General features: G+C 43.3%; 1 protein-coding gene and 1 long non-coding RNA gene across 2 annotated transcripts in view; one reads left to right on the top strand and one right to left on the bottom strand.

Annotated features, from left to right (window-relative positions):
• Nucleotides 1-4,330: 4,330 nt before the first annotated feature.
• On the bottom strand, nucleotides 4,331-11,661 carry LOC120928258. Its single transcript, XR_005747180.1, has 3 exons — nucleotides 11,573-11,661; nucleotides 8,233-8,592; nucleotides 4,331-4,370 (listed from the first exon to the last, which is right to left on the bottom strand). It is a non-coding gene; the product is annotated as an uncharacterized LOC120928258 (long non-coding RNA).
• A 160-nt stretch (nucleotides 11,662-11,821) lies between these two features.
• The window catches only part of LOC120928253 (chondroitin sulfate proteoglycan 4-like), a 99,199-nt gene continuing 92,765 nt past the window's right edge, over nucleotides 11,822-18,255 (top strand). Inside the window, exon 1 of the mRNA XM_040339359.1 lies at nucleotides 11,822-11,897. Within this exon, the coding sequence (XP_040195293.1) occupies nucleotides 11,834-11,897 (64 nt within the window). The 5' untranslated portion in view covers nucleotides 11,822-11,833. The remainder of the gene's footprint in view (nucleotides 11,898-18,255) is intronic.

Genomic DNA, 18,255 nt, shown 5'->3' with positions numbered 1-18,255 from the left:
AAGATAAGAAATCTCTGCAGTGCCATCTACTGGCCCAAGTAGCATATATACAAAAAAATCGAATTCAGCTTTAAGAAATTCAAACTCGTTGGCGCCACCTATTGGTATAGGTATTTTTTTAAATGACAAAATTTCCATTTTTTTTTTTTTTTGCATTTAAGTCTAAATATGAGATCTGAGGTCGTTTTGACACCAGATCTCATATTTAAGAGGAGATCTGAGGTCGTTTTGACACCAGATCTCATATTTAAGAGGACCTGTCATGCTTTTTTCTATTACAAGGGATGTTTACATTCCTTGTAATAGGAATAAAAGTGATACATTTTAATTTTATTTTTTATTTTCAGTGTAAAAAATTATATTTTTTTTAAAACGCCCCGTCGAGCTCGTGCGCAGAAGCGAACGCATACGCGAGTAGCGCCTGCATATGAAAACGGTGTTTAAACCACACAAGTGAGGTATCGCCGCGATCGTTAGAGCGACAGCAATAATTCTAGCTCTAGACCTACTCTGTAGCTCTAAAAATGCAACCTATAGAATTTTTTAAACGTCGCCTATCGAGATTTTTAAGGGTAAAATTTTGACGCCATGCCACGAGCGGGCGCAATTTTTAAGCGTGACATGTTGGGGATCATTTTACTCGGCGTACCATTATCTTTCACAATATATAAAAAAATTGGGCCAAATTTATTGTTGTCTTATTTTTTAATTAAAAAAAGTGAATTTTCTCCAAAAAAAAGTGCGCTTGTAAGACCGCTACGCAAATACGGTGTGACAAAGTATTGCAATGACCGCCATTTTATTCTCTAGGGTGTTGGAAAAAATATATAATGTTTGGGGGTTTTAAGTAATTTTCTAGCAAAAAAAAAATGTTTTAGTCTTGTAAACGCCGAATCTGAAAAACAGGCTTGGGGCTTAAGTGGTTAAACAAATTTATTCCCAAAAAATTGCATTTAAAAAGACTGCTGCGCAAATACAGTGCAACATTAAATATTGCAACAACCCTCTCTAGGGTCTCATCTAAAAATTATATATATATATATATATATATATATATATATATATATATATATATATATATATATATATATATATATATATATATATATATATATATATCTATATATGTGTGTGTGTGTGTGTGTGTGTGTGTGTGTGTGTGTGTGTGTGTGTTTGGGGGTTCTAAGTAATTTTCTAGCAAAACAAAAAAAAAAAAGATTTTAACTTGAAAAGAGCTGTCAGAAAAACGTTTGGGGTTTAAGTGGTTAAATATTTTTAATTTACATACAAAAGTCAATTCCTTTGATGTACAAGTCAATATGATACAATGTTTAGACTTAACATTCCACTGATAAAGAATGTTTTCAAAACTTGGCAGGCTGCCCAGACTTTGACTTTTGGCTGAGAGGAAATTCTTTGCATACCAAAGTGCAGAGAGAGAATTATTTTCATGTCAAAGATCATAAAAACCTGTGTCAAGATCGCAATCGCGATAACGATTCTTGACGATTAATCGTGCAGCTCTAGGCCACGTATGCAGATATTGGCCCTCCTGCTGCGATTCTTAAAATCGTCTGACACAGTAAGGCTTCTATTTTCTGGTCCTGGGCACTGTACCTGTCTTGCAGCATAGAAATGGCTGGCAAGGCCTCATCCAACCTCTGTTCCACAGATTCCATTCTAGCCCCTAGGTGATTAGTGTCTACTTTGAGCTGTGCTATGTCAGCTTTAAAGGCCCTCTCAACTCTGGCAGTGAATCTTTCCAGATCCTCTCACGTGGGAAGGGACCAGATATCGCGCCATATATCCCCATCTCTCAAGAAGTCCGCCATGTCAGGGCTCCGGTTTTGGGAGGTAGAGGATCCCGGGGAAGGTGGGGGAGTAGAGTCACTTACCAGTTCAGGAGAGGGGATCTGGGAGTCAGCGATACATTGCTGCTGGGCTGCAGCTTTTTGTGCGGTCTTGGATGCTTTAGTTCTCTTCTGCATCATTTTGGAAGCCTTGTGTCCCGGTCCGCCGGCCCCGCTAAAGAAAGCCTCCAGCTGTTCCTGTCTGGTCCCCTCCGTCCTAGACTGCTGGGAGAGTGCCCGCCGTCCCTGGGACATGGTTTCTGTCACTGTGGGGGCGAATCGACCCTCCGTGCTAATTAATAAGCGGCGGTGGACGAGGAGCTGAGGCAATGCATGTCCTCACTCCTCCATAGCCAAGCCACGCCCCCCAATATTAATTTAGAACGAAACGAACCGCATTTGCCTATCGGTGAGAGGAATAATGCCCCATCATTGGCATCAGTGGGAGGAATAGAGTGGCAGGAACTACACCCTACTGTTGCTGACTGTGGGAGGAATATTGCCCCAAGATCTGGATAAAAGCAAGAAAGAGCCGCATGTGGTTTCCAGGGCCTCAGTGTGGAGACCAGTGGTTCTTAACCTCAGTCCTCAAGTACCTCCAATGAATGGGCCATGTTTTCAGGTTTTCCTTTACTTTGCACAGCTGCTTTAAATCAATATAAATAACATGGTATTGATAAGAGCTATTTTATCTAAGGGAAGTTGGGGGTACGTGAGGACTGAGGTTGAGAACCACTGCTTTAGGACTATAAATACAAAATCTCGTATAACCTCCCACCACAAATTAAAATAATAGTCTGGCCACCATTCCCATCACCAAGCAGAAACGTTTGTGTGAGTTTTTCTTCCCACTGGTACCCAAACAATTGCAGCGTCAGTAAAATAATTTCTATAATTTTGTTTTTAAGAATTAGGTTTATTTTCACCACTAAAAACTGATTAGTACTTTTAGGAAAAACGGTGGCTCCTGTTTTAGTGTAATGGCAAAGCAGTATTTACAATGCTTTGTCTCAGCTTGAAACACCAACCTACGTTGTAAAATCTTTCCTTACCGATTTCCAGGCTGCAATGTGGAGGCGAGATGAAATATGTGTCTTTCCCTTCTTTGTAATCGGAGATGAGCAGTTCAGTCTGTGGTTTCACAATACATTCTTGGCCTCTTTTGTTCACCAAATATTTGTACAATTACAGGGAAGTGTAGTTTTTGAGTCTCAGTAAAAATGGTATAATGAGGTCAACAAATACTAAGAGCCCCTTCACACGATTGTGATGTGTTGGCACTTTAAACAGACACTATCACATTGCACATTTAGGACAGTGACAGTGCATTAAACAACAGGTTTTTCCTGACAAGATTCTCAGTCGTGTGTACGAGGCCTATCCCAAACAAAGACAAGGGACAGGCTGAATTTCCACTCCTTCACAACCATTGCAGAAGCCAATCTATTGTTCAAATTTAATTTACAACGGATGATAAGATCTGCTGGCAGAGTACAGATAGGGTTAATAATGATAAACAATACCTCCAAAGCCCCTTCTTTAACATAACATAACAGAGGAGAACTTTCATTTTGGAGTTTTCAGAAAAGCGCAAGCAAAATGTAAGCAGCAATTTATTACATTTTTTTTTTTTTTTTTGTGCTGTGTGAATGAGAACATGTAACAAATATAAAGAAGATGTTATCCCAATTTGTGGAAATACACTTTTCCCTGACGAGATTGTTGGCAAGAAACTCTTGCCGCCCGAGTGTACTGACTTTCATTTCAAAAGAACCCCGGTTCTCTTGAAAGGAAAGAACGCGGTGACGTCATTGTGTACGACAAGCATGCACTCGTCACATTCGATGCCGTTTCCGCCATCTTGCTTCACCCTACCTATGCCGTGGAAGCTACCGCGCATGCGTCCAAGTCATTTCGAGCATGTACGGGTTTCCACGGCGACAGGCAAGTATACACACTATCGGGTTTCTCGTCTGGAAACAGGCAAACGAGGATCTCAACGAGAAAAAAAAGAGAGCAGGTTCTCTTTTTTTCTCGTCGAGATTCTTGCCCGATTTCCAGACGAGAAACCTGAACGTCTTGGACACACAAATGGCTTTCTCGGGAAGAATCCGTTTTCTTGCTGTTTTTTGCCGAGGAAAACGGTCATGTGTATGAGGCCATAGACTTTGAAGTTGTTGTGGATTGGAGTTTGTCCAAAGGCCTGCTCCAAAGAAACCTCTAACTTTTTTTTTTAATTATTCTAGATATGTTGAGTGAATGAGAACATGTAACAAACATATATTAGAGTTTTCTGAAATATGACTGCAAAAAAGAAAACACACTTTAACCACTTCAGCCCCGGACCATTTTGCTGGTCAATGACCAGGCCACTTTTTGCGATTCGGCACTGCGTTGCTTTACCTGACTATTGCGCGGTCGTGCAACATGGCTCCCAAACAAAATTGGCGTCCTTTTTTCCCACAAATAGAGCTTTCTTTCGCTGGTATTTGATCACCTATGCAGGTTTTTATTTTTGCGCTATAAACAAAAATAGAGCGACAATTTAGAAAAAAAAAATATATTTTTTACTTTTTGCTATAATAAATATCCCCAAAAAACAGTTTAGGCCGATACGTATTCTTCTACATATTAACGTAAAAAAAAAAAAAAAGGGCAGGGGTTGACAAATTTGCTTGGAATCTAGGAGCCAGGTAAAAGTTAGGAGCCAGAAAACGCGGCCCGTCGAGCTTGCGCGCAGAAGCGAACACATACGTGAGCAGCGCCCACATATGTAAACGGTGTTCAAACCACACATGTGAGGTATCGCCGCGATTGGTAGAGCGAGAGCAATAATTCTAGCCCTAGACCTCCTTTGTAACTCAAAACATGCAACCTGTAGATTTTTTTTAAACGTCGCCTATGAAGATTTTAAAGGGTAAAAGTTTGTCGGCATTCCATGAGCGGACGCAATTTTGAAGCGTGACATGTTGGGTATGAATTTACTCGGCGTAACATTATCTTTCATAATATAAAAAAAAAAAATGGGGATAACTTTACTGTTGTCTTATTTTTTAATTAAAAAAAGTGTAATTTTTTCACCAAAAAAGTGCGCTTGTAAGACCGCTGCGCAAATACGGCGTGACAGAAAGTATTGCAACGATCGCCATTTTATTCTCTAGGGTGTTAGGATAAAAAATATATATAATGTTTGGGGGTTCTAATTAGAGGGAAGAAGATGGCAGTGAAAATAGTGAAAAACAACATTAGAATTGCTGTTTAACTTGTAATGCTTAACTTGTAATACCAACGGCCACCACCAGATGGCGCCAGCTCACATCTGGTGGTAATAGCTTGTAATACCAACGGCTCACCACCAGATGGCCCCAGCTCACCAAATTTTTTTTTTTTTTTATCCCCCTTCCAAGCCAAGTCGCCAGGACGCTATTTCTAGTCGCCATGGCGACCTGGCGCCCGGGATTTGTCGAGCCCTGGCTTAGGGGATAGATTTATGGCATTTTTATTAATATTTTTTTTTTTTTACTAGTAATGGCGGCGATTTTTATCGGTACTGCGACCTTATGGCGGACACTTCAGACACTTTTGACACAATTTTGGGACCATTGCCATTTTTATAGCGATCAGTGCTATAAAAATGCATTGATTACTGTAAAATTGTCAGGAAAGGGGTTAACACTAGGGGGCGATCAAGGGGTTAATTATGTTCCCTATAGTGTGATTTAACTGAAGGGGGCTGGGACTGACTAGGTGAAATTACAGATTTCCAGTGGCTGCAATGCAAAATTTGCGTCCTTTTTTTATTTTTATTTTTTTTTATTTACACAAATAGTGCTTTCTTTTGATGGTATTTAATCACTAGTTTATTTTGTGTGCTATAAATAAAAAAATAAAAAATAAAAAGAAATTTTGTGAAAAATTTGTTTCTGTCATAAAATTTAGCAAATCAGCCATTTTTCTTCATAAATTTGGGCCACAATTTATACTGCTACATATCTTTGGTAAAAATAACCCATATTAGTGTGTATTTTTTGGTCTTTGTGAAAGTTATAGAGTTTACAAACTATGGTGCCAATCCCTGAAAATGTATCAATCTGATCACACCTGAAGTACTGACGGCCTATCTCATTTCTTGAGATACTAACAAGTCAGAAAAGTACAAATACCCCCCAAATCACTCCTTTTTAGAAAGTAGACATTCCAAGGTATTAAAGTGGTTGTATACCCGTTGTCATTTTTTTTTTTTAAACCTGAAAAGCAAAAGCCATAATCAGCTGGTATGCACCGCATACTAGCCGATTATAAAATACTTACCTTGGAACAAGGTGAGAGGAACTTACCTGGTCCACGCCGAGGGAGATGTCATCTTTCCTCGGCGTGTCTTCCGGGGATCGCCGCTCCAGCGCTGATTGGCTGGAGCGGCGATGTCGTCACTCCCACGCATGCGCGCGGGAGACTTCTCTCCGGCAAGGTCCGGCGGCTGAGGGCCCTTTAGCTGAGGATCCCCGCTGCGCATGCACTGCTGCAGTCAGTGGCGCATTGCGGGGGGGAATATCTCCTAAACCTATAAGGTTTAGGAGATTTATTTTTTTTTTTTTGAAAAGCCTATGGCGTGTGAACACACCCAAAAAACTCCACCCGGTGCAGAAAAAATGTGCACACACATAAAGAGTGTTCACAAAAACGTGCAGACGGGTGCAACGTCAAGTGGTCCTCCTGTGAAGAGGGACCCAAACCCTGATCCCCCGGGGCGTTAGGCTCCAGACAGGGACTGAGGTACTGTGGTCCGAGCAACCGAAGCCGACAACACGGACCCAACTTCCTCGGAGGGACTGCCGAAACAGAACCCTCCCAGTACTAGGTGGGGCTCCCCCGAAGGGAGACCCCATGAGAGCAGGCGAACTAAGCCAGAAGGCCATGTCCACCCACTCCCAAGACGTTCAGGGCTGGCCCGAGGACCCGCACCCTACTAATCACACAGTGACAAAACGTGCACAACAAAAAAAGACAAAAAAGTGACAAACACAGGCTTAAATAAAATAAAGTGGGGGAAGGGATAGTGGAGAGGAGAGTGAAAGAAGTGGCCATTGTGGTGAAACAATGACCAGGCCCTCCGGCCAGGAATAAAAAATTCCTCCGGTCCTAGCCAAAAGGCCCGGCCCAGGAGGCAGGTGCTAAAAAAAGCGTGTATCTGGTGCAGTGACCGTGGTATCTTAAATCAATGTGTCCCTCACACACAGTGATCTTCAGATACCCCTGGACTGCCACTCCAGGGGCACATGCACCATAGGCTTTTCGTTCCATATCCGACCCCCCGACCGGCCAGTGCAGCCCTCCACCCCGGCCAGCCAACCCGGCGGATTTGCATGGTTCTACCCCGTCATATCCCAGGGCATTACCAGCTCCTCCTACCGGATCGCTGACAGAGATAGCACTTACACCAGCCAGCCAGAAGGCCAGACTAGAACTCGGCAAAAAGACCAAGACCAAAGCGCAGTACCCATCCTCACCAGGAGCAAGGCTGGGAGTTTACTTAGGAAATGACCGGACTGGTGGTGATGTGGATGACTGCATGGGTAAGGTTTAGGAGATATTCTTTATACCTACAGGTAAGCCTTATTAAAGTGGTAGTACAGAGAGTTTACTATCACTTTAAGTAAGTAGCATGGTGAGTTTTTTTTAAGTTGTACTTTTTTCCCACAATTCTTTGCAAAATTAGGATTGTTTTGTTTTTTTACAAAATTGTCATATTAACTGGTTATTTCTCTCACAGAGCATATGCATACAACAAATTACACCCCAAAATACATTCTGCTACTCCTCGTGAGTGAGACTTTTACACAGCCTGGCCACATACAAAGACCAAACATTGAAGTAGCACCTTCAGGGGTTCAACAAGCATAATTTGCACATCTCATTTCTCAACCACCTATTACACTTTTAAAGGCCCTGGAGCACCAGGACAATGGAATTGCCCACAAAATGACCCCATTTTGGAAAGCAAACACCCCAACGAATAATCTATGAGGCATAATGAGTCTTTTGAATGGTTATTTTTTTTCCAGAAGTTTTTGGAAAATTTGGAAAAATATGAAAACGCATATATTTCCAACACATAGCAAATACAGTACATAGCAAAAATGACACCCTCCTGAATATGGGGATATCACATGTGTAAGACTTTTACACAGCTTGGCCACATACAGAGGCCCAACATGCAAGTAGCACCATCAGGCGTTCTAGGAGCATACATTACATATATAATTTCCTGGCAACCTATCATTTTTGAAGGCCCTTCATATTTCTAACACATAGTATGTACATACCAAGAATTACAATCCAAAATAAATTATATTGCAGAAAGGGTAAAACAAAAAAGTATTACCTGTGCTTTTAGTAGTGTCCAAAGAGGAGAGCACTGGTCCAGGCAGCAGTCAGGGATGTGCTTAGCGACAGCAATAGTAATTATCCAGGCAGCAGGCAGGAATATTGTCTATGGTCAGCACAAGGATATTGTCAGCACAGCCAAAGCATTTGTCCACAGAAATTGTCCAGGCAGAGACAGCCAGCACAGCCATAATATTGGTCCTGGTATACTGTTACCTGCAGACACTTTTTATTGTATTGCTCTCCAGCCCTTCATAAAAATACTGCCTCTTGCTACAGCTAATTATTTGCATAGTCCAGGTAGCATCCTGTCAGCATCAGCAGCGAAGACCGCCAGACACGTAGCTACACAAGGGATCTGAGACAAAACAAAAGTATTTATCATTAAAGTGATATTTATTTACAGTGAACACACACCAATAAACACAGCAACCAGTGAAAACATAAACTACTCCAGCAGCGCGGGCCGGCAGTTACCGGCCCGCGCTGCATTCTGGGATTTGTAGGCAGAGGCAGGGCGCGCAGCATGTCAGGGGACGTTTTTTTTCCCCAGAGTGGAGGATGTCGGCAGCGGCCGCCGCCGATTGGCTGCTACAGGCCCGCTCTGCCTTCTGGGGATTGTAGGCAGAGGCGGGGCAGCACGTCGGGGCCAGGGACATTGGAACTTTCTTGTGCTGGGACTGGGAGATGGAACGGAGCCTGGAGCGCTCCGCTGGTGGCAGTGAATGACATTGGGCTGTACTGGTGGGCACTGACTTGGTAATGCACTGATGACATGGTAATGCACTGATTGGCACTGATGAGGAGATGCACTGGTGGGCACTGATGAGGAGATGCACTGGTGGGCACTGATGAGGAGATGCGCTGGTGAGATGCACTGATGAGGTGATGCACTGGTGAGATGATGCACTGGTGGGCACTGATGAGGTGATGTACTGGTGGGCACTGATGAGGTGATGCACTGGTGGGCACTGATGATGGGATGCACTGGTGGGCACTGATGGGATGCACTGGTGCATTGGTGGGCACTGATGAGGTGGCCCTGATGGACACTGATAGGCTGCACTGGTGGGCACTGATGTGGCACTGACAGGCTGCACTCCACCCTAAACAATTATCTTCTCTCCACCCTTGGTTTTTGGAGATGAGGGGAAAAAAATAATAAAAAAAAAAATATCGGCCGCAAAAATCGGCAACACATATCGGCCGCCCCAATTTCCAAATATCGGCATCTGCCAGAGAAAAACCCATATCGGTCTACCTCTAATGCACAGATATACACTGCGTAAAATGTGCAGTAACGCACTGATATATACTGCATAAATTGTGCAACAACGCACTGATATATATACTGCGCTAAACGTATAGTAGCGCACTAACATATACTGTGTTAGACGTGCAGTAATGCACTCAAAGATAATGCGTTAAATGTGCAGTAATGCACGGATATATACTGCATTAAATGTGCAGTAACGCAGATATATACTGTAGGAAACCTGTTATGACAAATTAAACTGACGCTAAAGTAAAAATAAATGGTCACACCACACTCACACTGAACTATCACTAGATTCACACTAAACTGATATTCTACACTGACAATAGAATCACACTATAGCACACTAACTCGCTAGTAGAACTGAACGGAGTCCTGTTCTATCTCTCTCCACAGCAATATTACAATGCTAATGGCCGCAACGGGGAAAATATTATTATAGTGTGGGACTAAGAGCAATGAGCCATGATTGGATAAAGTCATCATTACTTTCTCCAATCATGGCTCTGACAGTGCTCTGCGCCCCGATTTGGCAAGGCTTTCATTGCTTTAGCCAATCAGGGCTTCCAATGCACTGTGCAGAGGCGAAGTGCATTGTGGTCCTTCGGCAGGCCGAACACCCCGATAATTCGACAAGTGTGGGTAGCAGACATGTACTACGCTTTGTGCTTTTTTTAGTGCGACAAAATGCAATACAAAAACACACTGATAAAAATGCCCGACACTCCACAACCAAAATGATTGTGGAGTTACATTTGGGCGTTTATCATGTGTAGTTCAGCCATTCAATGGAAATTGCAAAAATGTGGCTTAGGTGTGTTTTTGGAGCTCAGTAGTAGGGATGAGCTCTGGGGGGTTTTGAAAACTCCACGTGCAGAGCATGCCAGGAAGTCTCCAACGCGCTGCGCTAATCACATGCAGTAAGACATTGTCCCGATGCGCGGCTGCAGAGATCGGGAAATGTCTCACTGCATGTGATTAGCACAGCGCAGTGCTGAACACGCCGGAGCTCATCCCTACTCAGTAGTAAAGTGTTTACAAAAGCCCCCGTGTGCATGAGGCCTAAAAGGTATCGGACTGGAAAAAGGTTGATAAACATGTGTCTGCTATATGTACCCAGGTGTAGGTGCATAAAGCAGGTCATAGAATGCATAGTGTACACCAGTGTATATAGTGTACACAGATCAGGTCATACAATGTATATATAGTGAACACAGGTGGCTATATATCAGGTAATACTATATATATATATATATATATACACACACACACACATTTGTACACTACATATATAGTGTACAAAGGTGTAAATATCCAGTCATACAATGTATATATAGTGTATACAGGTGTTAATATCTGTTCATACAATGTGTATATATATATATATATATATATATATATATATATATATACACACACACACACATATACACACACAGTCATGCAATGTATATATAGTGTATACAGGTGTATATATCCAGTCATACAATGTGTGTGTATATATATATATATAAAAAATATATACGGCCATGCAATGTATAGTGTATATATATATATCCGGTCATACAATGTATATATAGTGTACACGGGTATGTGAGGCCTAAAAGTTCCCTGACTGAAAACAACACGTGCCTTCCACATGTACCCAGGTGTAAACATAAATGAGATTGTACAATATGTATATAGTGTACACAGGTATATATATGGTCATATAATGTATATATAGTGTACACTGGTGTATATATCAGGTCATATGTGTAAGTGTATATAGTGTACACGGGTGTATATATCTGGTCATACAATATATATATATAGTGTATATATCTGTATATATCTGGTCATACAATGTATATAAAGTGTATACAGGTGTGTGAGGCCTAAATGTTCCCTGACTGAAAACAAAGTTAAGAAACACGTGTCTACCACATGGACCCAGGTTTAAACATAAATGAGATCGTACAATGTGTACACAGGTGTATATATATCCGGTCATATAATGTGTGTACAGCCCCCCTCCATCCTGTACACACTACACAGACTAAACACGGAGTAGATGACATACTCAGCTCTCCCTCCTGAGGGAACAATCCTCTGTGCGCCTCTCCTCCTCACTGTCCCGCCCTCCAGCCGCCCCCCACGGGAGGAATGAGATCTCCGGAGAGTTCGGCTCAGACTGAGGAAACTCTCTGCTCCCCGGTGACGTCACCCCGCTCTACGTCCTGGCTGCTGCTGGGGTCCGTGTAGTGTAGAGTGGTCGGCGAATGGCATTGTAGTAAGTGTGAGCGGACTTTAGACGGAGCTCAATGCTGTACACCGAGCAGACATGACCCCGGGTGTCACCTTCACCGCACTGTGTGTGCTGGGAGCCCTACTACACGTCCGAGCCGGTAAGCGCAACACTAACACTGTGCTCTGCTACCCAACAACTAACAGTGTGCACCCCCGCCCTCTCCAACAACTAACAGTGTGCACAACTCTGCTACTATACTTTTTTCCAACAACAACCAACAGTGAATCTGCTTCCTAACAACTAATAGCCTTTGCATCCTGTACCACCATAGTGTAGATTTACCTGTGTGTACAATCCAGACCTCAGTGTAACAGGACACTGGTGTCTGACTCATTTACTCTTTACTCAGATGTCTCCTCCATACGATCAGGTGTGTACATTGTATCTGTTTATATACTGAGTGATTACCGAGGATATTTTTTTTCTATTGAAAAGCCTGTGAAGTGCCATAATACAACCCAAAAAACTCCACCCGGTGCAGAAAAAATGCGCACACACATAAAGAGTGATACACAAAAAAAGTGCGACGGGTGCTAACGTCAAGTGGTCCTCTGTGAGAAGGACCCAACCCTGATCCCCCGGGGTGTTAGGTAATACAGTGGTCCGAGCAGCCAAAGCCGACACGGACCCAACTTCCTCGGAGGGTCTGCGGAAACAGAACCCTCCCAGGTGGGGCTCCACCGAAGGGAGACCCATGAGAGCAGGCGAACTAAGCCAGAAGGCCATGTCCACCCACTCCCAAGACGTTCAGGGCTGGCCCGAGGCCCGGCATTCTACTAATCACACACAAGGTGTACAAATGTGCACCAAACCAAAAAAAAAAACATAAAGTGACAAACACAGGGGTAAAATAAAAAAAAAAGTGGGGGAGAAGGAAGGTGGGAGAGTGAGTGGAAAGTGACCATCGTGCAATAAGTGATTACCGAGAATATGGTGCTTCTGATCTCTTTTGTAGCATTATCCTCATCAGCAGAGCTTTTTTTCTCAGAAAATAGGTGCAGGAACTCAACCACGAACCCCGTTCAGATTTCACAAACAGGAGGGTCTTAAAGGTGCATTAAATACCAGGATTGCATTACATAGAGAGTGCAGAGTTCAGGGGGTTACATACAGAGTGCAGAGCTGTCAATTGTAAACACAGAAACCAGACTTCTGTGTTTACAAGTGATTGTGGTGAGCAGGCACCAAAGGGTCTGAACCAGAGGTGGTGGAACTGAGTTCCCCCAAGTTCCCCCTGGAAAAAAAGCCCTGCTCATCAGTAATAATAATGAGAAGAGCAGTGATGGGGGATTATCAGTGACATGGGTTGCAGTATGGGGGATGAGATGTGTTCTGGATGAGCCTCCTCTGCTTTGTACACATCAGGGAGCATTTACTAAAGGCCAATGGACTGTTTACTTTGCATGGTCAGATGCTCTATTAGTAAATAGAGCATCACACCTGTTGCCCAGTTGAATGCTATTTTGACAGTATAATAACTTGAAATTATGACATGTAATTGAAATACTGCTTTCAGGGTAATGCGGCGTCATGCATGATGTGATGTTTCGGGGTACCTTACTCTGCACAACACATTGGGCATCATACCACAGGATGAATGTAATTTATTTGTATGCTTCGATCTGTATTGTTATGTAGTATATTTATGCGCTGTGTCGCAGTACAGAGTGGAATGTACCCTGTTGAAATATTTGTGTTTTGTATAGTTTCTTTGCAAAATAAAGTATACGTTTTTAACCAAAAATGAGTAAATGAGGCGAAGCTTCACTTTGCATAGAATACCCACTGACATGCAAGAAAAAAAACAGCATTTTTGCTTGCACATGATTGGATGTTGGAAATCAGCATGAAGCCTAAGGCACACAATTAAAAAATTAGATGAAATGATCCATATTCGAATTGTCCGATTTTCTTTTTAAAAACCTGAAAGAGCAAGTCTGTGTGCGAAATCAAAAACAAACAGTAACCAATAGGGGACTAGACATTGGGGCTGATTTACTAAAACTGGAGCGTGCAACATTTGGTATAGCTGTGCATGGTAGCCAATCAGCTTCTTACTTAATATTGTTCAATAAAGCTTTGTCAATAAAAAAAAAAAAAAAAACTGGAAGCTGATTGTTTTCTATTTTTTTTTTTTTGATTGTTTTCTCTGCAGAGCTGCACCAGATTTCACTCTCCAGTTTTAGTAAATCAACCCATAGACTGAAGTTGTATTCAGTTATATGAGTATTTTCATACCATATAATGGGATTAGTATGCCAAAAAAAAAAATCAATTGTTCCTCCGATTTTCTAATTGCATGTAATAGGCTTAACTTCCCCCAATATACTAAGCAGTATACTATACAGTAAAACCTTGGATTGCGAGCATAATTTGTTCTGGAAACGTGCTTGTAATCCAAAGCATTTGTATATCAAAGTGAATTTCCTCAGTAGAAATAATGGAAACTCAGGTCATTCATTCCATTTTTTTTCCTTTAAAAATGATTATAGTAATACAAAATAAAGTATAAAGTGTACTGTAAAAATAAAACAAACCTACACTTCAGGAGCTACAGGGTATAAAACTTCGAAGCAACTTCATGGAATGCCTGGGTAGTTGGATAGAAGTTGGATAGAAGTCATCTTAACTACTTGCTTACTGGGCACTTAACCTCCTGCCCAGACCAATTTTCAGCTTTCAGCACTCTCGCTCTTTGAATTTCGCGGTCATCCAACACTGTACCCACAAATAGAGCTTTCTTTTGGTGGTATTTGATCACCTCTGCGGTTTTTATTTTTTGTTAAAAAAAAATTAAAAAGACAGAATAAAAAAAAAAAATCAAAACTGTTTTATATTTTGCTATAAAATTTTGCAAACGGTTAATTTTTCTCCTTCATTGATATACGCTGATGAGGCTGCACTGATGGTCACGATGGGCTGCACTGATGGGCACTGAGGCGGCATTGGTGGGCACTGAGGTGACACAGGTGGCACTGATGGGTGGCAATGATGGGCACTGATTAGCACTGGTAGGTGAGACTGATAGGTGGCACTGACTGGCACCACTAGTAGGCATTGATAGGTGGCAGTGATGGGCACTGATGGCACGTTATTTTACTGGTGGGCACTGGCAGGCGGTATTGGTGGGCACTAATAAGGCTAATGTGCCTCTTCCACTTAGACAAGAGCCGGTGATCGGCTTTTTTTCCGGTCCGATATGATCCAGATATAAAAAAAATTCTGCCGGTGATTACCTAGACCTTATTTTTATCAGCCTAGGTTTTAATACACCTAGCTATACACTTTGGTGTGTACAAGTAAGTTCAGTCAGTGTATGTCAAGTTCTGGCTGGATATATTGTCACTAGTTAATGCGATATTTGCCTTAGGTATTTGTATATTCATTTATTGTTAGCTTATAGCGCTACTATTTTTTCTTTACACATTTTCTTGCATGGTTTCACATGTATATTGTGTTGCAGCTTAGTTTTTCATCAGTATTGTTTCAAAGTTTTCATTAGCGCAGTATTAACCCCCTTTTTTATACAGTTAGTTTTGCATTCCTGTGACGCAGTCCGCTGTCTGCTGACAGCACAGAGCCGGTCCAGGCTCAGGCAAGATCGCGACACTGGAGTCAGGATCTGCCCACATGACTGGATTGGCACCAGGCTCAGTCTCTCAACAAGCTTCTGAAAGCCTGAGCTGGCTGCTCCCTCCCCCTGCACAGCCCAGCGCTCCAGTGAGCAAGGAGGGAGCAGAGCAGACAGTGGCGACTGACAGTCACCAGCTCTCTGTTTGGGGAGCTGTGAGAACCGAGATCTGCAGTGTTTGATCGCTCAGTTCTCAGTGTTGGAGCTGATGCAGCATCCATCTAGGTAAGCATGAATCTGTAAAAACACCAAACCCCATAATTTTCTTTTAAAACTCTGGCTTCTTGGCTGCTGCTCTGCCTTGCTGAAGAATACAGAGCTCTGTTGCTGTCGGCTTCCTGCAGGGCTAAAGGGAAGAACTTATCCATGACTAAGCAGTATTGCCTGTCCCCTCTCTGTTCTCAGTGTTGCCTGTTATTTCCACCCCAAGTTGCTGCAGCAATGACAGGGGAGTTCTCGGCTTCTCTATCACCACCCATGCAGTCATCCACATCACCACCAGTCCGGTCATTTCCTCAGTAAACTCCCAGCCTTGCTCCTGGTGAGGATGGGTACTGCGCTTTGGTCTTGGTCTTTTTGCCGAGTTCTAGTCTGGCCTTCTGGCTGGCTGGTGTAAGTGCTATCTCTGTCAGCAATCCGGTAGGAGGAGCTGGTAATGCCCTGGGATATGACGGGGTAGAACCATGCAAATCCGCCGGGTTGGCTGGCAGGGGTGGAAGGCTGCACTGGCCGGTCGGGGGGTCGGATGAATGAATGAATGAAAAACTTATAAAGCGCGGCGCATGCGAACTGAATCGCTTCTGGGCGCTAGTTGTTCGTGTCTCATGACATCAAAAGAGCAGAGTTTTGAATTGTCTTCTGAAAGTCAGGTGGTTTTCCTCCAACCGAATGCTGGTTGGTAAAGCGTTCCATAGTCTAGGACCCTGAAAAGCAAACCTTCTTTCTCCTTTGGACTTGTATTTGGTTTTTGGTACCCTGACCAGATTTTGGTCGGTGGATCGCAGAACGCGATTCGAATTGTGAGGTTCTATCTTGTCGCAAAGATATTGCGGAGCCTTCCCATGGATGCACTTATGTGTCAGGCAGAGTGCTTTAAATGCAATTCTGTCTTTTACTGGCAGCCAGTGAAGGGTTCTCAACGAAGGTGAGATTGATTCCCATTTTTTTTCCCCAGTCACCAGTATGGCGGCCGTATTCTGAACGACTTGCAGACGGGAGATTTGGTACTTTGGGAGTCCGAGGTACAGGGCGTTAGCATAGTCCAGTCTGGAATTCACGATTGTTCCCACCACGACTGCTACGTCTTCTTTGGGGATAAATGGAATAAGTCTGCGTAGTAGGCGCAACAGATGGTGCGCTCCGCTGACTACTGACCCTATTTGTGCGTCCATTGTCATGAAGGTGTCGAAGATGACCCCGAGACTTTTGACTTTGGAGCTAGGGGTGATGATTTGGCCCAGAATGGGCGGGGGTGTCCAGGTTGTTGCCAGTTGACTCTTTCGGCTGGCGTGAAACATAAGGAGTTCTGTTTTTGAACTGTTGAGTTTAAGATAACTCTTAGTCATCCAGTTTTCTATCAAAGAGAGACATTTCTCTAAACTGAGATGATGATCCTTTTTGTTGCAGATGCGAAAATACAGTTGCGTATCGTCTGCATAAGAGTGATAGAGTAGTTCTTGGCTACTGATAATATCAAAGAGAGGGCGAAGATAGATGTTGAAAAGCACCGGTGACAGGGGGGATCCTTGGGGGACTCCACATGACACTGTGCGCTTTTCCGACGTGAAACAACCCAATTTAAAGCGGTTGTAAACCGCATATACAATTTTTTTTTTTTTTTTACCTGCAAGGCAAAATGCATAATCAGCTAGTATGCGCCGCATAATAGCTGATTATGAAATACTTACCTCAAAACGAGGTGAACAACACTTACCTGGTTCACGCCGAGCGAGATGTCATCTTGCTCCGGCGTGTCTTCCGGGTATCGCCGCTCCAGCGCTGTGATTGGCTGGAGCGGCGCCGCTCCAGCGCTGTGATTGGCTGGAGCGGCGATGACGTCACTCCCGCGCGTGCGCGCGGGAGATTTAAAATCGGCAAGGTCCGGCGGCTGCCGGATCTTCCGCCGTGGATCCCTCCTGCGCATGCGCCGCCCGCATTGCGAGGGGAATATCTCCTAAACCGTACAGGTTTAGGAGATATTCTTTTTACCTACAGGTAAGCCTTGTTATAGGCTTACCTGTAGGTAAAAGTGAAAAATTAAGGTTTACAACCGCTTTAACTGTTTGTGATCGGTTTTCAAGAAAGGAAGAAAACCATGGTAAATCACCTTCTGCGACTTCTGCTACCTTGGCTAGTCGCATCAGTAACAGTTTGTGGTCTACCGTGTCAAAGGCTGCGCTTAGGTCCAGCAGAACCAGGAGACAAGATTCTCCTTCGTCTGCGGCCTCGAGGGCATCGTCCCATATTTTGAGTAAGGCCGTTTCTGTCCCGTGTCCGGAACGAAAAGCCTATGGTGCATGTGCCCCTGGAGTGGCAGTCCAGGGGTATCTGAAGATCACTGTGTGTGAGGGACACATTGATTTAAGATACCACGGTCACTGCACCAGATACACGCTTTTTTTAGCACCTGCCTCCTGGGCCGGGCCTTTTGGCTAGGACCGGAGGAATTTTTTATTCCTGGCCGGAGGGCCTGGTCATTGTTTCACCACAATGGCCACTTCTTTCACTCTCCTCTCCACTATCCCTTCCCCCACTTTATTTTATTTAAGCCTGTGTTTGTCACTTTTTTATCTTTTTTTGTTGTGCACGTTTTGTCACTGTGTGA

The sequence above is a fragment of the Rana temporaria genome, chromosome 1 (genome assembly GCF_905171775.1).
Source record: "Rana temporaria chromosome 1, aRanTem1.1, whole genome shotgun sequence".
Classification (NCBI taxonomy): Eukaryota; Metazoa; Chordata; class Amphibia; order Anura; family Ranidae; genus Rana; species Rana temporaria.
The sequence above is the reverse complement of the archived record's forward strand: the minus strand, read 5'-3'. Positions and strand labels throughout refer to the sequence as shown.